Here is a 23093-nt window from a genome sequence, read left to right on the forward strand (position 1 = left end):
AAAATAATTTAGCTGTCAAAGTAGCTATTCCAAAGCCGGCTGATGGAGCCGGGGGTATCTTCTGGAATGAACCCACTGACCAAAACTGCCTCTTGTCTATGGCCGGAGTTGCAAACCACAGGCAGGTTGACCTACCCAAATCCTTCCAGCTCTTTCAAGTTTTTCCCCTCTGGGAGGTCATAGCTCCTCACCAGCCCTTAAAATCAGAATTCAGCAGAAGGTAGGGTGTAATCTAAACCAGCCAGGGCAGGAACTGCAGCTTCGAGAAGGCGACAGGAAAGCGGCACCACGTCCCAGTGGGGTCTCTTTCAGAAACAGAGTTTTGTTTTCCTGGTATAAAATATAGAAATAGTGGTTGTTCTCGGGGACCTGCGGTTTGGTTCTGGACCTCTCCACAGAGCCTAGCGGTGTCCCTGAGGGCAAGGATGGAGGAGACCTCTGCTCAGAACTGTCCTAAGACCATCCGCAGGTTTTTGATCTCCAGTTCCAGCTGTTTGGTCTGGACCTCTCTCTGGATTAACAGCTCCCGGAGCCTCCGGATCTCCTCCTGTTGCCGGTAAAACATCTGCAGCAGCTGCGGAAGCACAGTGCAGAGTGAGGTCATCTGGGTGGCTGGGATAGGCAACGGCCCAGAGGCTAAGCCGCAAACTTTTGACTTGGTGACAGAGGTTATATTAACAGGGGACAGCCATTTCTCAGCCGTGGCGAAAGCCTCGATGGCTTTACCCAACAGTGAAGTTCAAATAACACCGTGTTTGTATCCTATTTCTCCTCCCCAGATCCCTGAGGGGTAGAGCAAAGGGCATTTGGACCCGAAGCCTGAAGACTTGGGGTGGTTTGTCTGTTTTCTTCCATCACAAGACTATGTGGCTAATATTAACCTATCGGGATCTAGAATCACCTATGGAGTTTCTAGACCGAGTTAACTGAGAGGGGGAGGACCCACCCTAACTGTAGGTAGCATTAATAAATGGGCTGGGATCCTGGGCTGAAAGTTGAGTGCCAGCACCCGTCTCTCTCTGCCTCTGGCTTGTGGAGGCCACGCAGCCCGCCGCCCTGAGCTCCTGCTGCCGTGCCTTCTCCACCATGCTTCCTTTAAGTTGTTTCTGCCAAGCCTTTTGTCACAGCAGCAGCAACAACAACAACAGTAAGAAGTTGCTAATACCCAGGCAAGTCACCTCACCTGCCCTATGAGTCAGTTTTCTCCTTAGGGAAGTGAAAACTAATCCCTTACCATAATTACCACTGTACGAAATAGCCCTTAGGTGCTGGCGAGGGTCTCTGCTATTCCCCAAAATGCTTGTGATAGCTCCTCAGGGGGGCAGTGTTAGTACCTCCCTTTCCAGTGTGGGAACTGAGGCTGAGGCTGTTCCCATTAGCAGCCTGTCCACAGCGGTTGTCCACCAACCCAGCGTACAGCAGAGGCTGAATGCATGCTGCCTCGAAACACAAGTCCCAAAATCTCAGTGCAGTACTAGGACCATAATGGCACCAAGCCATGCCCTTCTGCATTTCAGAACGTTCTCACCACTGTATTCTACACATCCATCATCTTGGTCTATGGCTGCTGTTCAGAGCCCATGTGGTGATTAAATTCCCCAAATGAGTTAAGGCCCAGCCCAGGCCACCCAGCTACCTGCCCTTGTCCTCATTACCCTCGCAGCCCACCACCCTCTCCCATTCTGCAGGCCTCTCCCCTCCTACCTCATTTTCTGTCTTTGGTGGCGGGCATTCGAAAATGTCAAAGCCGTTGGTGAGCCAGGACTTCTCCTCCAGCTGATGCTCCGTGGTCCACTTCGTTACCTTCTCTTCCAGTAGAGAGAAGGGTGCCTGGTCACCATCTTCGGCCGGCTGTTTCACGGGTTCTAAGGGCTGAGGTGAAACTTGGACCACAGAATTGGAGAGGAGTCTCTCCGGAGGCAGTGCCTGAGGATCCAGCAGCTCGGAGCCGGGTCTAAGGGACATCATGATAGGCCCTGGGGGTGGAAGCAGGAGGCTGTGAACTGACTGACCATGGGTAGATGGCGTGGACACAGGCAGGCACTTAGAACCATGACAGAGGCTTCTGAGGATAGTCGCAAACCCATTCTAGGACAATCAGGTACCAACATGTGAAGCACATGTGTGGGAAAGGAAACCAGCAATGTACGAACGAACCGAACAGCATAGCGCACGTGCACACCCTGGAGCTGCCTCCAGATGCTTGAGTTCCTCAGATGAAGCCTGGCTTTCTCTCTCCCTTCTACCCCTAGACAGGGTCTTGCTCTGTAGTTCTGGGTGGCTCTATACTCAGTCTTCTTGCCTCAGCTCTCCCAAGGGCATGAGCCACCCTGCCTGGCCTTGGCTTTGCTTTGTAAGGAAAAGACCCACTATCTTCTGCTATCTATCAAGCAAAGTAGTGGTTTTGTTTTGTTTTGTTTTGTTTTTGACATCTTCAGACAAGCGTTGTAGACACAGGAGATTAGGGGCTGGTGGGGGGGACGAGCAGGGCCTACGGAAGGGTCTGAGAAGAGGCATGTAGTAGTAGGCCTCCCGTGCTCTAGGGATGCGTGAAGTAACGTGGGGGCGTTGCAGAGGTGCAGACAGAGCCTGCATTGCAAGAATGGGGCAGAATCCAGTCAGGCAGTGGTCTATTGCTTAGAGAATCTTGGACCACAGAATAAACCAGAGGAAATGGGGAGGATGGAGGAGTGTGGCTGAGGCACCCAGACACTCTGCAGCCACAGTGGCAGTTTTTCCCCCTTTTTTTTTTTTTTTTTTTTTTTCTTTTTTTCGGAGCTGGGGACCGAACCCAGGGCCTTGCGCTTCCTAGGCAAGCGCTCTACCGCTGAGCTAAATCCCCAACCCAGTGGCAGTTTTTCTATGGAGTGACGTCCTTTTCACCAGAAGGGGTTTTAGGGACCAGGTCACAGGGTTGGGGGGGTGGGGCAGGGCTGGCCGACCAGGACACAACAAAATAAAGATCCAGGCCAAATCTCTCAGTTGCTTGGGACCTCAAGGACTCCATTTTCCTACCCTAGTAGCCTGCTCCCAGCCTCCTTCACTCACCTCTGTTCATTCCGCTGAGCCACTCGTGGGCCGTCAGGGAGGGCTGGGCGGATGCGGTGGGTGGGTAGATGTCCTCTTGGTAGGATTCTGACTGCAGAGGAAATGGGGACAGTGAGGGCTGAGCCTTGGAGTCTCTCTCTCTCCCTCTCCCCCAAACCCTGCTGTGAGGAGTCCAAGCAGGGACACAAGGGCACAGCAGAGCGGGGGATCAGACTCAGCATTCCAGGTCCGAGGGCCGTTCACACTGACCCCGAGAAGAGCTCCCACAATATCGGACTGGGATCTGGGATTCTGACACCCCCGGGCTCTGTGCCCTTCTAGGTGAATATGTCCCTGAGACAGGCCCACATCGCTTACCCTCCGGGGTACAATCATGGACACCGGCTCGATGAGGCTTTTGGTTGTGATCAGTTTGTAGAAGCGGAAGATCTCGCAGGAAGACACATCGAGACCTCTCTTTGGCATGATACCTGTGGCCAGATGGGCAAGGAAATGTGAGAAATCCTGGCACGGCTAGGGCTGCAGAGACCCAGTGGGCAGCGCGAAGGCAGACTGCATGTCTATGATCAGAAACTGCCCTCCTCCCATGTCTCTCCTCTGTGGGTAGCTCCTCGCCAATAGCTGAGCCGGGCTGCCCTGAGCCCGGAAACAAAGCGGGATCCCATAATTATGCAGAGCCTCCATCTTCAAGGTTTATTATTTTATTTCTTATTTTTATCATTTTAGCTGTATCCTGAAGCCGGTCTACTCTGCTCAAAGGCCCCTACTTCCATCCTCACAGAACCTAAATGCTGACTTTGTATTTTATTTTTCGAGACAGGATCTCATAGAGCCAATGCCGGCCTCAAACTTGTTATGGAGCAGAGAGTGCCTTGAACTCTTGACCCTCCAGCTTCTATCTCTTGACTGCTCGGATTACTGGTAAATACAACACAAACCCTCATTTGTTTGGGTTTTTTTTTTTTTTTTTTGAGGCAGGGTCCTGCTGTTATATAATCCAGGCTGGCCATCACCTTCTGATACTTGGGCCTTGGCCTCCTGAGCCTAGGATTACAGATGTACATTGCTAAACCTGGCTTTCTAAATGTTCCTGACATGGCCACTCCAGTTCTTTTTTCCCCCTCTTTTTCTTTTGTTTGTTTGATACAAGGTCACAAATAAGCCTGCCATGACCTTGAGCTTATGATACAGATATGGATGACCTTGACCTCCGGATCCTCCTGCTCCCATCGGCCAAATGCCTTGCCCTGCCTTAGGAATCTGGTAATATGAGAGGCACCGCCAGTGGCAACCCTCTTGGAATTCTAGAGCCAAGAGCCCCAACATGCCAAGCTTGTCCCAACTCATCCGAGCTTCAGTACCGACACTGGCATCAAGAAACAGATGGATACAGCCCACAGACCCCTTTGTCACCCCCTGATGTTTTCCTGCACCAAGGCCTAGCCCTGGTGCCCTGACCCCCACATGGCTCTGGAGTGCCACTCACCGATCCCCTTCTGTGGGTTGTAGGAGCGGTACTCAGTCAGGTAGGTCAGGTGAGGCTTCTCAGTGCTCACCTCATAGTAGCGGATGTTCCCGTCTCCCTGGGGAGGGCAACCCAGAGAGTCAGTGCTGGGCCACCAGTGCTGCACCGGCCCTGGTGACTAAGTACCAACACCCTGACTTTCAGAGTGGACAGCTGGTGAACCCATATCATACAGGGATGCCGGGAAGCATCCTTTGCCAGTTGCCAAGGCTAAGTCCCTGACCAACAACCTGGCCCACCTACGTTTCTCTAGTGCAGAAGCCCTAGGAAAATTCCCACATGACAACCAGTCAGGATGACTGGCCTCAGAGACCACCCTGGCTCTCAGCCAAGAGGACATTTTACATTGTCAGAGTCACTCGGAAGACTGAATAGGGAAAAGGGATTCTAGATACAGGACATCCCCACCCATGGAGAGCTACTCTGATTCAAATTCAAAGACTCCCCATTGAGAACCACCATCTGGACCATGAGTTTGGGAGGAACAAGCTTGAGTGGGGTCACACCAAAGCCCCCGGTTCAGGTGGCCCTAGGGGAGCTAGGAAGGAAGGGAAGGCCAGGTGTCTTCTCCACCCTGTACCTCCCAAGGACCCTAGGATGTTCTCTGACCATCCCCGGAGCTAAGCTTAGCATATCTCATCTGCTGTATCAGCGGTCCAGAGGACTGCCTCCCTCCTTGGCCAGACTGACCTTCCCCACAATGTACAGCATGCTGGTGTCCGAGTCGAAGAAGGGAAATAGCACACCAGAGGAGCCATCCAGATCCTCCTCTGTGAGGGGCACAGAAAGGTTGTCCTGCAAGGGAAGGGAGACCATCACGTCTGGAGGACCACTCCTGGAACCCCCCCATTGGTCCTGAGATTCTAACTGCTGCCCTGGCTGCCGTGGGTGTATGAGTGCAGTTGTTTGAGATAGAAAGCTTGCTGTTCTGTGTGACAAGTGTTGGAAAGAGGTCCTGGTCTTCAAGACAGAGTCTGTGGATTATTCTCTGGAGGAAATGATATTTAGGCAGCACTTCCCCACCCCACAGTCAGCCTTTTATAAAAATATTTATGCATTTTTTTATTTTATGTGTGTGGGTGTTCTGCCTGTATGCATGTCTGTGCACCATGTGCATGCAGTGCCCGAGTAGACCAGCAGAGGGCGTCAGACTCTCAGAAACTGGAGTTACAGTTGTGAGCAGCCACATGGGTGCTAGGAACCGAACCTGGGGCTCTGCAAGAGCATCAAGTACTCTTAGCCCCTGAGTCATCTTTGTCAGCAGTTTTGTTCTTCACAAATCGTTTTGAAAAGTATTTGATACGGGGCTTCACTCTGTAGTCTACATTAACCTTGAACTCAGAGCAATTCTCCTGTCTGGGATTGTAAGCATGACCGACTACACCTGGCTGTTTTTTTGTTTTGTTTTGTTTTGTTTTTTTCTCCTTTTCTTTTTTTCTCCTTTTCTTTTCTTTTTCCAGCATTGAAAATTAAACCTGGGGATTCATGATATTGGGAAAACACCCCGCCACTGAGCTACATCTACACGTCTCTTTTAAAATTGAGAACTGGGCTGGAGAGATGGCTCAGTGGTTAAGAGCATTGACTGCTCTTCTAAAGGTCCTGAGTTCAAATCCCAGCAACCACATGGTGGCTCACAACCATCTGTAATGAGATCTGGTGCCCTCTTCTGGTGTGTCTGAAGACAGCTACAGTGTACTAACATACATAAAATGAATAAATCTTTAAAAAATAAGAAAAAAATAAAATTGAGAACTGAGAGGTGGTGTTGAGGCTAGCCTTGAACTCACTGTCCTTTCAAGGCACATAAGTTTTCACATGCTGGACTTAACTCAATATGTAGCTCTCAGTCCTCCTTCATCGCTAAGTGCTAGGTCCAGCTACCCATTTATTTTAACAAAATGAAGGAGACAGATCTGCTTTACCGCAGGTAGGTGGGAGGCCCTGCATTCTGTCCCCAGCTCTTGAAAACACAGAACAGCCCTGCTTACCTTCCAACCACAGTGGGCCTGTGCAAGCCCTGGACCTGCTCTCCGGATGTCCCCCGCCTTGCTTTAGCCCCTCCCCAGAGCCTCTCTTGGGACCCCACCTCCTTCCGGAATCAGGAGATGTACAAGCCTGGCTGGCTGGTACTCATCCCTGGCCCCCAGCCCTGCTGCCCACTGACTGAGTGCGAAGCTGAATGAAGAGAGAGGTGTGTGTGTGTGTGTGTGTGTGTGTGTGTGTGTGTGTGTGTGTGTGCGCACGCGTGCGCATGTGAGCAAAGGGAGGCGGGGCTGGGCTGCAGGGTGATGGAGAGGCCAGGTACAAACTCACCTGGTCCCACAGGGCCATCTGCCGGTTGTTCCAGCGGGACGTACCCGTGGATAGCAGCTTCTTGAGGTTCCCCAGGAACAGTACTTTGTTGGCCCGATGCCCCTTGTAGCTGGCTTCCTGGAGGTCAGTGGATAGGTGTGGTCAGTGTTGGGGAGCTGAGGGGAGGGGACTCCCAGCTGCAGGTGGGGTTCCTGCCTCCCTCTCCACTTGGCTCCTGCTGCAACCTTGCTGTCAGGTTCTTCCTGTCCTCAAGTGAAATCTCTCATTCTACCGAGAGCTGCTTCTGAATAGAGTCAGGCAAACCTCTCCCCTCTCTGCTCTTTTCTTGACACAGGGCCTTGTGATGTAGCCCAGGCTGGCCTTGAACCCTCACTCCTCCTGTCTCAAGATTACAACATGTGCCATCATACCCTGCTCCACAGTGAGCACTTGCCCTGAGCCAGGCAGGAGGGCATGGTTATGTACTGGCGCTCGAATTGTCCTATTCAACTTCAATGAGGAAGGATGAGTGGACCACTGCAGCTTCTGAGCAGAGGCTCAGAAAGCAGAAAGTACTGGCCTAAGGTGGCCCCTGACCCCTGGCCAGTGACAGCGAAGAGGCACATGACCAGCTCTGAGGTCAGAACAGGTTCACAGCCCACCTCTCTACACAGGCTAATCATTTCCTTTCTCTGGCCTTAGTTTTCTCATCTGTAGAGTGGACACAGCATATCTCAACACCCCCCCCCCTCCCATGATGCTGAGGCCAGCTAGGGAGGCTGCCTCCAGAGGCTGAGCCCAGCTGCTGACAATGCTGTCTGTCACCCCATTCCCAAAGTATCCCTGGAACCTCGGCCCAGCACAAACCTGGAGGACAATCCCTAGTCGGGGGTCAACAATGCGAATCTTGCGGTCCTTACAGGTGGTGGCCAGCAGGCTGCCGTTGGTGTTGAAGGACATGGAGAGGATCACATCTTGGTGACAGTTGATTGTCCTCACCGGCCCAGAAATTACAGAGTCCTTTGTGTCCAGGTTCCACACCATCACCTGCCCGGCAGAGTGCTGTCTCTGAGCACAGTGGCCCTTCCTCCCAGCCCCCACATCCACACAACAGCAGGTGGCAACAGTGGCAGCAGCAGCAGCAGCAGTGGTGAAACACAGTACTCCCAGGAGGGAAGGTGCAGCTGGCAGCCAGGGCACTCCTGAGGGGTGTGGCTGAGGCTGTATGCACAGCCGGGATGCTGCTGGGAGTCAGGCTGTCTAATTGAAGAAAACCACCACCAGCCTTTGAGCAACAAAACGTTTATGTTGGGAGGACCTGGGCTGTGAGGTTTTGTCAGGAGTAGTACACCTTGCTTTCTGTTCATAACCAGGGATGTCAAAGGAGCCTGTAGCCACAGCCTAAGGTGTGAGTGGCACTTCCAGAGATGTAGCCACCACACACACACATCTCCAACAACAGATAAACAAGCCTTTCTGACCTGAACCTCCCAACAGCTTCTGCCTCTTTTGGATCTGAGAGGTCCCTAAGGTGCTTCTGCAAATCCCAATGGAGTCAGCAGAGAAGAAATGAGAAACCATTGCAATGGCCCAGCAACCCGCTGTGTGCAGACTGGGGCTCAGGACCCTAGGAGAACCGTGGGACATTCCCATGTGGGTCAGAGATGAGCTGCCAAAGGCTCTGAGAGTCTCCGGTGCTGGGAATGGTGGGTCGTAGTCACCATGGCCCATGACCTCTGGGCACTAGGTGGAGATGGGGGAAGTGTCCGGTGAGCCCAGCCCACCCCCCTGAGGTTGACTGAGTGCACTGAAGTGTGTCCTGATCCTGTCTACCTAGAACCTCAAATGGGACTGTCTGTCAACAAGGTCTTGACAGATGTAGTTAGTAGACAAGAGGTCACAACAGACGAGGAAGGGTTCTCAATCTAACAGTGAGAGGAAGCAAGGACACACACACACACACACACACACACACACACACACCACACGCACACACACCACACTCACACGGAGGCAGTCAACAGTAAGGCCTGTGGAAGCAGTAGGCTGCCAACACCTTGCCTGAGTCTTTCTAGTCAACAGAGCTCTCAGAGAAGCTTCTAGAAGTGCCGCTGTGTGTGGTTTCCTGTGTACGGGAGCCTCAGACCCACCTTGTAATCATAGCCAGCACTGAAGAGAATGTTGGCAGTTGTGGGGTGCCACTCCACCAGCCCCACCCTGCGTGCGTGACCCATCAGCTCCTTCCTGTAGGTTGTGAGGTTCCTGGTCAGCAGCTGCTTGGGGATGTTCCAGATCTTAATCTGGAGGGGAGACACAGGCAGGAGTGTGAGCTGGGGGCATCTCGAGGCTGTTGCTATCATAAGCCAGAGAGTTACTAGCGCCTGGCAGAAGGACCTTGTTGTTGCTCTCCACTGGGGCCCCGACTGCAGGGTGAAACTGGAGACTCCCCAAAGCCCTCCACTTATAAGCAGGGCTGATCTTGACTAGAAGACAGGCCTTACTCTCAAACTTGCCCCAGGGGCTTTGACCATCACCATGACCTGAGCTGAGCAAGCAGGGTGGACCCAAGATGGAAGGGGCTACAGGGCAAAGGGTAAGGTCACGGAAAAATACAACACAGGACCACAGGGAAAGCATAGGACATGGAGCCCAGGAAACGCACTCGCTCTCTCGTGTTCTGCTGGGTTCTCGCTGGTGTTCAGATCCTATCCCAAAGATACGCAGGTTTCCCATAGAGCTTTGCTTGCAGCTCAGGGACATTTCCTGGTGTTGGCCATGAACTCTACCTGCTCTGTGTGTGGGTCTGGAGGGAGACAGGTTCTGGGCTTAGGAGGGGGAGGTGTGTCCTGAAGGAAGTGGCACCTACCGTGTCCTGGGGAGGAGGGGCAGGGAGCACTTTGCAAGGATTCGTTTACATGCAGTGGGGGGAGCACTTTGCAAGGATTCGTTTACATGCAGTGGGGTTGTAGTCACCCAGTCCCCCCAGTCCCCCTAGCCCCCCATCCCCCACCACCACCCCTGCCCCAGCATCCTGTTCCTTCCCCTCCCCCAGAGCACGCAGAAAGAAGCCTTTCAGGAAGACCTGGTAGGGTGTGGTGGTTCACGCCCGTGATCCTAGCACTTGGGGTCCACAATGGGAGGATTATAATTTTAAGGTCAGCCTGGGATACGCTGTGAGACTCTGTCTCAAAACACCCCCCCCCCCAGTTAAAACAAAACACCCCATTTCTAATATCTTTTAGGGGGATTTTTGGAGGTTTGAGGAGAGCAGCTGTGTTTTGCATAAGCCTGAGGGTTGGAGACCAGCCAAGTTCTCAGGCCTGACCCCAAGCTCCTACCTGGAACTTTCTGCTCTGAGACAAAGTCTTGCATACAACTGAGGACGAGGCTGGCCTTGAACTTGAGATCTTCCTGCCTCAGCTTCCTCAGAGCTGGGATTCCAGGTGTGCACTACCAACCAGCTTTCTCAGTGTTCTCTACCTCCCCCCACCTTGCTTCCTTCCATAATAAAGTCTCTTTCTCTTTTTGCCTCAGCTGTCGAGCAGCCCTGAGTTAAATTTAGGAACTCAGTGGCTGCATCCTGCAGCACTGACATTTCTAGCAGTCCATCACTTCTGCTCTATGTGGTCATTTCTCTCAAGGGAAGCGGCGCAGTTGTGGGACAGAGAAGAGGTTCCCAAAGTCAGACAGGCCTCAGTTTGAAGCCAGTTCTGCCACCTGTGCTGTGCAATGTTGGGAAAATTGCTGTGTCTCTCTGATCCCCAGCTTCTCTATGAAACAGCCTACTCAGTAGGGTGCTGGGAAGACAGAGTGATAGTCAGAATACAGCAGGGTGGGCTGGAGAGATGGCTCAGTGGTTAAGAGCACTGACTGCTCTTCCAGAGGTCCTGAGTTCAAATCCCAGCAACCACATGGTGGCTCACAACCATCTGTAATATACATTAAATAAATAAATAAATAATATATATATATATATATATAATAAAAAGAATACAGCAGGATGACAAGAAAGGCTGACTGTGGCTTTTATCCACACCCAATTACATTGCCCTTATTTATTGAGTGTGTGAGCATGCACACTTTTGCTTGCTGCTGGGTTTATGGAGTTCTGTGGACTTGTCAGTTCTCTCTGGCCACCATGGGAGTCCATGAGATGGATACACGGGGTTGTCAGGCTTGGCAGAACCCCCTCACTCCCCACCCCCGTCTCTCAGGACCATCCATACTTTAATTATTGGCTTATGACTGCGCCCTTTGTTTTAAGTCACGACCACTGTATCTTTGAAGTGGGTACCAGAGGGACAAAAACAGTGCTGAACATTGTGTGGAAAAGTGTGTGCTCCTGGCCTGGGCCATGAGCGCAAGCTCACTGGGGGCTGGGTGTATCGAAGACTGCTGTCTATGCTCCCAGCTTCTCAGGAGCTCGGAACACGATTGCTTGACTCCAGGAGTTTGAGATCACCCCCCAGGGACACAGATTTGGGATTGGTTGGCCTCTTGGGATGGTTTTGGGTCTGTGTTCACATAAGTCCCTTCCTTGTCCTTCATTCATTCATGGCCCGATCTTTCTTGGTCTCCTCACAGCATCTCCAAATCCCTAAGGGTCGAGCTCCCCTAAGAACACTAGTCTCACTGGGTCTTCATGAGATGGGCAGAAGCTATTACAGCCATTGCATTTTACAGGAGGGGAAACTGAGGCCCTTAGAGAGGTGCCATGGATCCCAAGTCCCGCACACCCACAATGTCGCCTCCAGCTCTCACTTCCTTCCTGTGACATCACCTCAGCCTAGTGTTATGGAGACCAAGCCAGGACTGGTCTCTGAGGGCAGGCTTGGGTACCTGCCTTCCATTCTCCTCCTGGCATTCCTCTGCCCCTGACGTGTTGGCACTCACCGTGGCATCTTCTGAACAGGAGGCAATCTCAAAGTCATCAAAAGGATTCCACTTGATGTCCAAGACGTTCCCTCTGTGCCCACAGACCTTGGGGTAGTGAGGGTCCAACTTTCCTGTCTGTAAAACAGTGTCACAGGCATCAGGAGACTGTCACAGCATCACAGGAGGCTGGTAGGATGGACCGTAGCGTCAGTCAGATAGTCATCACCAAGCAAGCAGGAAAATGTAAGGGGAAGAGTCAGGGCAGCATACCTTTCCCATGTCCGCTGTGTGACCCCGGGGAAATCATTTAACCTTTCTGAACCTTCCCATCCTCCTTGGCACAGGGTAGGATGTAAGGGGTGTTTCACAGGCTGGACTGAGGACCATGGGAATGGTCTATCCCAGTGTCCAGTGCCCAGTAGGTGCTCAGTCTGGGCCTTTTCCATCCCATGCAACTGTTGGAACTAATGTGGTACAGACATTTCTGAAAATGGCATGGTTATTAAATGCTGAGAGGTACCGAGTGACCCATCAAGGACCTAGATGCATCCCTGAGAGAAATGAAAACAGGGGTCCACTTGAGACTCATCCATTAGCATCTACAGCAGTACTGTTTATGACAACCAAAAGGAGGAGGCAACAGCAGCATTGTCTATGACAACCAAAAGGAGGAGGCCACCCAGATGCTCACCAAGTGACATGTGGGAAACGCAATGCAGAGCATGGTTATTATACAGTGGAATTTTATTCAGCTAGAAAAAGGAAAACGGTGAATGAACCTTGAAGGCATCAGTCCAAGTTGAAAGGCTACTTATAAACAGGAGAGGTGGCACATACCTGTGACCCCAGCACTGGGGAGGCCATTTTGGACTTAAACATAAAATCAGATATTAGTTAGGCCTTGGTCCTACTATCCCAGCCACTTAGAGGCTGAGACGGGAGGGTCTCTTGGGCCCAGGAACTGAAAGGAAGCCTGGACGACGCAGTGGAATGGTCATGCACACATGGGAAACAGGGAAATCAGAGGCAGAGCACCTGCCCGGCATGCTGAAGACCCTGGGCTCAGTCCTTACCAGCATCGAGGAGGAAGGACGTGTACACGCGCGCACACACACACACACATACACACACACACACACATACACACACACACACACACACACACCCCAAATGGGAGTTGTATCATTTGCTAGTGTTGCATGAGGCGATAGAAAGGGTTACCATGCTCAGTTAGATGGCTCTGTCTCCATTGTTGGAAGCAACAGCCTCCTGGACAGGACAGGCAGGTCATGTCCCCTAGGCCTCCTGTGAGGGACCAGTCTTAGCTCTTTGCCCAGCCTCTAGGCCATTCAGTGCACAGTCCCCAGAGTGCACTGGGTTCCCCAGCCCACCACCTATATATGCTGTGTTGCTCAGGCTGGCCTTGAACTCCTGATCTAGAAGGCATTTATAGATAAGCACCACAACTGGCTCTCAGGGTGAGGTTTTGAAAATTAAAATCCAATCACGTCCTCTACCTATTTTCACTCCGCGAGGCCCTTCCTCAGGTTTGAAATGTAACAATCTCTTCCTTGTAGGACTGCAAAGGGTTAAGTGAGAGAGGAAGTGAGAAGCACAATCAGGGAGGAGCTGAGGTAAAGGCTCAGCACTAGTAACTATGCCCAAGGCAGAAAATCTGTATCTCAAGGCTGAGGAAAGGAGGAGGAGGAGGAAGAGGAAGGGGAAGGAAGGAGGAAGAGGAAGAGGAGGGAAGGAGGAAGAAGGCAGGAGGAAGAAGAGGGAAGGAGGAGGAGTAAGTAGGAAGCAGCAGCACTAACAACTGTAGTCGTGTGCAGACAATGGAAACATGGACTTCTTTTAATCATTTTCTTTCCCCCCCTTTTTTCTTGAGATATAATCTCTTGTAGCCCAGGCTGGCCTTCAACTCATCATACAGCAAATTTTTTAAAATTTATTTTATGTATATGGAGCTCTATCTGCAAGTGCATCTGCGTGCCAGAAGAGGGCATCAGATCCCATTATAGATAATTGCGAGCCAACATGTGGTTGCTGGGGATTGAACTCAGGACCTCTGGAAGAGCAGTCAGTGCTCTAAACCACTGAGCCATCTCTCCAGTCCCTAGTTTTGTACTTTTAATCCTCAACTCTGCTTCCTATGTGCTGAGGTTATAGGCGTGACTACTATTATTCTTTGAAAGCAATTTTCCGTGTTTTTGGCACAAAACAGAAAAGGCATTTATTTCTGTAATCCCAGCACTTGGGAGGCAGAGGCAGAAGGACTGAGTGTCCATAGGCTGAACACAATCTGATCTATATATCATATCAAGTTCCAGATCAGCCAGGACTATGAAGTGGGAACTCATAACTACATTTCTGAACAGATGGTCCTTCTAGGGTTAGCTGAGGTTTGGTTCTCGAGTTCAAAGCATTTTCAGGCATGTAGGAATGGTGAGCACACAGGCCAGGCTTTCTAATGCTATACCTGTGGCAGCCATCACTAATGGATCACAATACTCTCAAGCAGACTAGAGGAGGGACACTTTCAGGGCCATTGGGACTCAGAGGAACAGAGCCAGGCCTCTGTCCAACAAGTCGAAGTGAACTTCTGGTGGACTTCCTGTACTCTGAGGAATGATTGCCCTGGCCCTGCTTCCTACATTCTTTCCCCACTTCCTGGGTCAAAGGGTACAGCAATACAGAATCTTTTGCTATAAGTCTGATTGCTCTGGGCCTTTATCTTTGTTCTCTGGCCCAGAGCCATGGCCTTATTTCTGCCCTGCAGGTTTCTCAGGAAATGCCAATTGCAAGGCAGGTCTTGGGCTAATCCTAGGCAAGCAGCCAACAGGCCACTTACACCACACCCTCATCCTCACCTCCTGTAGAGTCTGTTGCTTCAGGGCTAGGTTGACCATCAGAGCTGGGCTCTTCTGGGGGGGGGGGCCCAGAGCCGAAGCCACATCAGCCCACTCTCCTCCCACTCAAGACCCAGAGCATTAGTGACATTAGTTGTCTGAAGCTATTGACTGGGCTGCTAAAAGCCTGTCTGGGAGGCATTCACAATTAGGAGGCTGTTTTTACCTTTCTGTCCATTAGATCTGCACTCAGCCAGGGAGAAACTTCTGGTTTATTGGAACACAAAACTTTAAGTCAGGGGTGAAAGTGCTGCCTCTCTCAAACCTCAGCCAGGCCTGGCTGGTTACAGGAGCTGGCTGCCAAGACTGTGTAGAACTACAAGTCAATGGGGGCTGCCCTGAGACAGGTGGAGAGGGTAGAAGTTAGGATCCCTACAAGGTACAATAAACAGCGCGGGTGGGACAGCTACAGATCCAGGTTCTGGGATGGGGAGAGCTACGGTGGGCCTGGGAGCATGGCTCTACCTATTACAAGAGAGCTTACCGCTTCAAGCTCCTCCCAATTACAAAGTGGAGCCCGAGCGGCCTGGGTGGGGGAACAGAGAAATCACACAGTATGGCTGCAGTTCAGTTGAGTCCTGTTTCCTGGGTTTGAACCTCTGCTATACCACTTTATTACTGTTCAAGCTGGGCCTCTGAGCTCGGCCCAGGGCCTTGGTTTCTTCCTCTACAGAATAGGGGAATTGAAAAATTCACTTGCAGTGTGTGTGTGCGCGCGCGCGTGTGTGTGTGTGTGTGTGTGTGTGTGGTGTGTGTGTGTGTGTGTGAGAAGTGTGTAGTAAGGACTGAGAATTTGCTGGGGCATAAGGCTCTACAAAGCAGCCTGCATCGGTCCATCTGAAGCCACTGCGACTATCCACCCACAGTTTTGTAGGGTGCTGGGGAGGGAACTTGGGTGTCATACATGCTAAGCTGCCTTGGGCTACACCCAAAACACACCCAACTTTAATTGTTGCTTGGTATGTTCCAGGGCCCAGGGATATACTTAGTGTGAGAACAAACTGTTCAAAGTGGTGGGGGTAGAGTCAAATACCCACACAGACACACAAACTTACCCACCAATATACACATGAACACATGTGCACACACACAAGCACATACATGGATATATGCAAACATGTGCATACGCACATACATATACTTTTGCATATACTTGCATACATGCACACAGAAGACACACAAACAATGCACATGTATGGAAAGACAGACACATGCACGCAGATAAACACACACACATGCACACACACACACATGCACACACACATGCGCACACACAAATGTACATGCGCACACACATGTGCACACACATGCGCGCACACACACACACACACACACACACACACACACACACCACTTCCTATACCAGTTTAAGAACCCAGTGAATGGTCCTCTCCATTTCTTCTAGACCAGCACTGTTAAGGTGATCATTTGGACCCCAAGTCCCAAGCTCCTTTGATCTGGTCTTTGTATATCAGTGTCCCAGGGCCTACCTCCTGGGCTCTGTCTGTTTTCTCCTTTCTTCTTCTATACCTCACCCAAAGTTCACATCCCTCATGCCCTGGGAGGCTCTGTCTGGTACAGGCCCAGGCCTCAAAGTCCAGACCTTCTATTCCTGTTTGGAGGTTCCAGGCAGCTTCTGCACACACCTCGCCATTCCCCTTTGTACCCCAGCAGGCTTCAGTTGCCAAGGCTGCAGGGTAGGTTGTGAAACGCACCCTTCTGGCCTTCTTCCAGAGGCTCACTGCTCCGTGCACAGGGGAGAGGCACCTTGCCTGAGGTGGCACCCTTTCTAAGCCTTGAATCTCTGCGTGGGAGACACTCTGGTAATATCTAGGACAGGAGGCTAAGGCAAGCTGCGCTCTGCCCTGCACTTTCAGTAGGGGCAGTGGGGCTATACTGCTTTCACTCACCCTTGTGCCCACACTTCTCTGGGCCTGGCTTGGTGGCAATCTCTGAACCAGAGAGATGCCAAGCATAAACAGGCAGTGAGCTGCCGCTGCAGCAGGGAAGGGTGGATTAGGAGATCAGGAGACTTTCTTGCCACACCCAGCCCCAGGGTTCTCATCTATAGCTCACAGGGCCCCAGCAGCCCATCTAGACAATGGGTAATACTTTTTCCAAACAGGCCAGTGTCGGTGAGGCGCCAGTATGTGCAAATACCCTACATCTACTATGCTAAAGTGGCTGCTATGCTGTTGACTTCTAGGAAGCAGGGCACTGGTGGGTCCCCATCCCTTTCTCTGCATTTAGTGCCCGTTCAGACTTACTGGATGTGGCCAGGTGTGGTGGCTTATGCTTGTAATCTCAGTCTTTGGGAGGCCGAGGCAAGGAAAAACACCAGCTTGAGGCTAGCCTGGGCTACATAGAGAGCCCCTGTCCTAAAGATATATTAAAAAAAAGAAAGAAAGAAAGAAAGAAAGAAAGGAAGAAAGAAAGAAAAAGGGAAAGAAAAGAAATATTTATATTTCAGATCCTCAACAAAAGGTGGCTCACACCTGTATCTGAAGCACTTGAAGCTGAGGCAGGAGGACCGCCTCCACTTCAAGGCCACCTGGGGCTACCTGGTGAGCTCTGCCTAGTCTGGCTGGGTGCGATGGTAGACCTCATCTCAATATCCACTTACCCACCAAAGAGGGAAAGAGTTGTGAGAAGTTTAATCTGTTTCGGTTTTAAAGATGAGGTCTTACTCTGCAACCCAGGCTGACCTTAAACTCTGGGCAATCTTCCTGCCTCAGCCTCTGGACTTCTGGGGTTACAGGTGTATGCCGGCACACCTACCCTGCAGTTTCTAAGAGCATTAAGTTCATGGCTCCCTTATGATGCGGCAGCCGTCTTTAGCGTTCACAGAGGAAGTGATCACAGAGAGGCAGCTTCACTCAGAACAGCCCTGAACTGGAATCAATCAGACGCTTGGCTTGCTTGGTTTGTTGCGGGACAAGGTGTCCCTGGGTAGCCTGGGTTGGGGTTATCCTTCTGCTTCAGCTTCCCAAGTGCCACAGGTGTGGGTAGTAGTTTTAGACTACCAAGTGTGTGTGTGTTGTGTGTGTGAGTGTATGTGTTGTGTGTGAGTGTGTGTGTGTGTTGTGTGTGTGCGTGCGGGTGTTGTGTGTGGGTGTTGTGTGTGTGAATGTGTGTTATGTGCATGCATGTGAATGTGTTGTGTGCGTGTGTGAGTGTGTGTGTGTTGTGTTTGTGTGTGTGTGCCTGTGTGTGTGTTTTGTGTGTGTGTGTTGTGTGTGTGTGTTTTGTGTGTGTGTGTGAGTGTTGTGTGTGTTGTGTGTGTTTTGTGTGTGTTGTGTTTGTGTGTGTGTTGTGTGTGTGTTTGTGTGTGTGTGTGTGTGTTGTGTGTGTTGTGTGTGTGTTTTGTGTGTGGAGTGTGAGTGTTGTGTGTGTGTTGTGTGTGTGTGTGTTGTGTGTGTGTGTTGTGTGTGTGTGTGTGTTTTGTGTGTGTGTGTTTGGTGTGTGTTGTGTGTGTGTTGTGTTTGTGTGTGTGTGTGTGCCTGTGTGTGTGTGCTTTGTGTGTGCCTGTGTGTGTGTGCTTTGTGTGTGCGTGCCTGTGTGTGTGTTTTGTGTGTGTGTGTGTGTGTTGTGTGTGTGTTTTGTGTGTTTTTTGTTTTTTGTGTGTGTTGTGTTTGTGTGTGTTTTGTGTGTGTTTGTGTGTGTGTGTGTTTTGTGAGTGAGTGGTGTGTGTGAGTGTGTGTGTGTGTGTGTGTGTGTGTGTGTGTGTGTGGGGTTTGGCCCAATGCCTCATGTATGATAGGAAAGAACTCTCCACTGGCTTTATCCTGCCTCCTACTAGGTAGCTTTTGGTGGGTGAATGGTTAAATACCCTATTAACTGCAACTGAGGCAACTTAGAAAAGCATAGGAAATTAAGCGCACAGGAGAAGATAGCAAAGCCCCTTCAAGATCTAGTTTGTCTTTCCTGGTGGCCGAGAGTCAAGAAATGTCCCTCCCCCCCAAAAAAAGCATGACGCCAAATTGCCTACAGGGATAATGTATGTTTTCTGGAAAGCATCTCGAAGGATGTTAAAGCAACAAAGAGAAAAGAAGGAAGAAAGGAAGAGAGAGGGAGAGGTGTGGTAGTACACACACCCACAGTCTCAGCACGTGGGACGGAGAAGCAGGAAGATCACAAGTAGGAGGCCAGGCTGGTCTACACAGGGTGTTCCAGGTTAGCCAGGGCTCAAGCCGAGCCGAACCGAACTGAACCGAACCGAACCGAACCAAATAAAAAATGCAACAACAAGCTGGGCGTGGGGCACTTTAATCCCAGCACACACGAGGCAGAGGCTGGATCTCTGTGAGTTCCTGGCTAGCCTGGTCTACATATGGAGTTCCAGGTCAGCCAGGGCTACACCGGGACCCTGTCTCAACACCTGGAAAAACAAAACAAACAAAAGAAAGCGAGGGCAACAGCCAGTGAGTTCTGTGTACTTAGGGCCGGAAAGTATCTGGCCTTGACTTTAGTATTTCAGTGTTCCTTCTTCATTTTTAAATGGTCTTCCTCAGAATTGAATTTCCAAGACAAAATTCTTTAAGAAAAATAAATAGCCCAGCTCATATAGCTTACTTAGCTTTCAACTTCAAATCTTAAGGTCTGCTTCATCTTTAAATCTTGTAAATTACATCCTTTGAGAGTTGTAATGGCACAAGATCATATACCCAGCTGCCGTGAAGACAGGTGAGGGGAAGTAACTTTCTCTGAAAAGCACGGACAGTGTCGGGGGCTGTCCTGTCTTCTGGTAGTCACCCAGCCCATACAGGTTACAAGGTCCCTAAGTCTGCCTCACTCTGACGGACAGGAAGATCAGCTATCTCTGAGCAGAGGTCTGGGGGTGTAGGGAGGGGAGGGTTGTAGTGGGCTGTGCCTCCCTGCCTCTGCTGACCCAGCACCCTGGATGGGTTTACAGAGAACCACACTCCTAAGTGAAAACAGGCGAGTCCAGGTGCAGCTCAGAGCTACCCCAGCTGAAGGACTGGGGGGAGCTGGGAGGGGGGCCTGGGTTGAGCTTCCAGTGCTCCAAACTCAAAGAACTGTCAGCCGTATTAACACAGCCTTAAAGTGATAACAGCAATGAAATGGGGAACAGATCGGGGCCAGTCAGGGGTCACGGAGGAAGTGGGGGTGGTGAGGAGTGGCTGTGCAAGGGAGGGGCAGGGAGAGGTCTGTGGGGTGGCACTTACGCCCAATAGTGACCTGGACATCCTTATCAAGGTTGTGACACCGAACTGCAGTGCTATGGGTAGCAGATAATCAGTATAAAGTCACCCAGGACCCCACTGTATTATTTTATACGCTTGCTTATGAATCTGCGAGCATCAAGAATGAAGAGTGCAAGGCCTCCAGGATCGCAAGCGATAAGAGACCCACTTCCTCCATATACGTGCTGTGGCAGAATCGTACACACACACACACACAGAGAGAGAGAGAGAGAGAGAGAGAGAGAGAGAGAGAGAGAGAGAGAGAGAGACTGGAGAGAGAGTTCAGTGGTTAAGAGCGCTGGCTGCTCTTCCAGGGGACCCAGGCAGCTCACAACTATCTGTAACCCCAGTTCCGGGGTACCTGACACCTTCACACAGACATACATGGAAGCAGAACACCAATGTAAATAAAACTTAAATTAAAAAACTCTGTGTGTGTGTGTGTGTGTGTGTGTGTGTGCGCGTGCGTGCGTGCGTGCATGTGAAAGTGCTTGTAGTTAATGTGAAATACTCTAGCTGGTTGTCACGAGTGCTGGCAGCTCTGGAGTAGGCTGGGAGTGCCTGGCTACACTTGAACCTTATCTTTATGGTCCCACCACGGTGTGATAGGCTCACAGGTGGCACTAGTTGTTGTGCCTGTGTTCACGGACGTCTGAGACATGTCCTTGAACTATGCGTGAGATTGCAAACAGCCCAAAGGACCTTAGGTGTGACGATACACTCCTATAGTTCCAGCACTTAGGAGGGTGGGGACAGCAGGCTCAGAGTGCAGGCCGGTGTGGGCTGTGAGGTTAGATGAAGGATTCATAAATCTTATCTAAAACCAGGCTGAGTTTCAGTTCCAGTGGCTTCCCACTGGAGTCAGATAATCCCAAACTTTCTGTGGCTCAAATCACCTTCTTGAGAGTCTCAGCATGGCTCTGCCACACTCTTGCTCCCCTGCCAGGGTCTTTGCCCTTGCTTTTGGTTCTGCCCGAACGCTTTCCTTAGAGTTGAAGCCATCGTCTAGGGCTACCTCCCCAAGAAGGCCTTCCTGGACCATCCCGTGTGATGCAGGCCCCTCCCCTAATGCATATCATCACTCGTCACACAAACTTGATGTCTGTTGTCTGAACATGTCGGGACTCTCATCATCAGCTCATGCAAAGTACAAAGAATCTGAGTAGGAAAACCCAGGAACCAGCTACTTCATTCTTTTTTCAACTCTGGGAATCAAACCCACGGCCTTGTGGACTCTACTAGCCAGCTACATCCCCTGACCTAATTAATTCCTTAATTAGGGAAGAACTCGGCTCATTTGATGGACAGAACCTCTTACAGGTGCTCAGGGCTTGGGAGAGGCTTGCAGGAAGTGAGGAGCATCCGAGCCTCTCTACCTCTGACCTGTACCCAGTCTCCCAGCAGTGACCAGCAAGTCTCACTCTGACTCATTCTTCTCCAGCTCCTGAACCTCTGTTTCCTTGGAAACGCATTTTCTGTGTCTTTCCCTGGCAGTCAAGGCCCGTCTCAAATGGCCCCAGTCTGCTTCTCCAGGGCTTTTCCCTGCTTTGCTTCCAAAGACTGCTCAAGCGTTCTAGTCAGACCGTGGTTCCACCGCGCAGCTCTCTCAGGCCCTTCCTTTAACCACTTAGAATCACACTGCCTAGCACCATAAACAATGGTTAGATGGTGTGTTTAGTCCATGGAAATCTGTGAGTCAGCAACCAGTACAGGGGTAAACAAAGCCCGGGCCTCTCCCACACCGTTCTAGGAGGTAGGAGCAGAAGCAGTGAGAGACCAGGGCACCGAGCCCCAAGCAGGAAATGCGTCGTGCCCTGTATCTTAGGAAGGGACAATGAATTGGGCCTCGGAAACAGGCCTGTACGTAATCTCTGAACAGGGGAGGTGGAGGCTGGGGCTCGAGATTCACTTTAGCCCCAGAGTGGTTATCCATGAACATGGGATACATTTCCCCTTAATTCATATCCCCTTCCATGAGTCCTGTAATGCCCTGTAATTCTCTAAGTCTGGCTTGTCCATTCGTAGGAATGTTTGTTGTTGTTTGGTTGGTTTTTTTGAGACGGGATCTCACTGTGTAGCTCTGGCCACCCGGGAACTCACTCTGTAGAGCAGGTTGGCCTTAAACTCACAGAGAGCCACCCGCCTCTGCCATCCAAGTGCTGAGATTAAAGGTGTGCGCCACCATGCCCACATGCGGTTTTTACTAGAAATGCTTAGTGACCTTCTCCGTTTCCGGGAGGTGGAAATGAACTCATTTTTTGAATTCTGAGTCCTATATTCATCTTTCTTCCAAATGCTGTTTTTGAATTGGCTACACAATCTGTTTAAAAATTTTAAGATCATATTTACTCATGTATTGCATGTTTGGACACATGCTGCAGTACACGCCACGTGTGGGAGTCAGAGGACATTTTTCAGGAGTGGGTTCTCTCCTTCCAGCATTTGGGTGCCAGAGATCGAACTCAGGTTGTCAGTCTCGACAACAGTCACCTTTATGCACCGCCATCTCACCAGCCAGCGAGGGCTATTTCTTTTCAACAAGTGGCTCACAAATATTCCCTTGAGTGTTGTCATGTTGGCTTTATTTATCAAAGCTAACAGCCCAACAGCGGCAAGAGGACAGCCTTGTCCCATGATGCAATGAACCAGAAGGGCACAAATGAGTGTATATAGTATTCCTGACCCCCATACACAAATCACAGAAACAACCTGACAAATCTAAATTTAGCCACAGTCCACAAAGTTGCTATTCTTTGCTCCTTGAATATAAAACATTTAAGATCTTCAAATGAAGACAAGGAGATACAAGAACTAAACATAATGTGTGATCGCCAATCGGCATCTCGATCAGATTGAAAAAACGGTGTAAGGACTGGTTGCTCTCACACCATCACGGCACATTAAATTTCCAGTAAGTAGTTATCGAGAAGAATGGCCCTGTCCTTGCAGTATATGATAGATGGGCATTACTTAGAGGTGAAAGGTCAGATCTGTGACTGTTTCCAAGCACACGTACAAATGCATGCACAAACGTGCAAGCACTTATCGCAAGGTGGCAAAGGTTAACTACTGGGAAGCCACATCCAAGATAACCAGGGCTTCATTCAATTGCACTTCCCAATTTTCTGTGTAGTTTACAGAGCTACACAATTACCTTTATTCCTACGGCTACACTTTGGGTCTTAAAAGTCCGTGCTGTGCAGACGAGGACCCAGGGAAGTGTGACTGTGATGT

At 50.7% G+C, this 23093-nt stretch overlaps 1 protein-coding gene across 1 annotated transcript in view; it reads right to left on the reverse strand.

Annotated features, from left to right (window-relative positions):
- The window catches only part of Coro2a (coronin 2A), a 28674-nt gene continuing 5581 nt past the window's right edge, over positions 1 to 23093 (reverse strand). The window contains exons 2-11 of the mRNA XM_032904138.1: positions 11762 to 11878; positions 9019 to 9168; positions 7736 to 7915; positions 6890 to 7006; positions 5264 to 5368; positions 4535 to 4631; positions 3406 to 3518; positions 3049 to 3139; positions 1705 to 1976; positions 1 to 574 (exon numbers count right to left, since the gene is read on the reverse strand). Coding sequence (XP_032760029.1) covers positions 443 to 574; positions 1705 to 1976; positions 3049 to 3139; positions 3406 to 3518; positions 4535 to 4631; positions 5264 to 5368; positions 6890 to 7006; positions 7736 to 7915; positions 9019 to 9168; positions 11762 to 11878 — 1374 coding nt within the window. The 3' untranslated portion in view covers positions 1 to 442. The remainder of the gene's footprint in view (positions 575 to 1704; positions 1977 to 3048; positions 3140 to 3405; positions 3519 to 4534; positions 4632 to 5263; positions 5369 to 6889; positions 7007 to 7735; positions 7916 to 9018; positions 9169 to 11761; positions 11879 to 23093) is intronic.

This window comes from Rattus rattus, chromosome 1, assembly GCF_011064425.1.
Source record: "Rattus rattus isolate New Zealand chromosome 1, Rrattus_CSIRO_v1, whole genome shotgun sequence".
In the NCBI taxonomy this organism is placed as follows: Eukaryota; Metazoa; Chordata; class Mammalia; order Rodentia; family Muridae; genus Rattus; species Rattus rattus.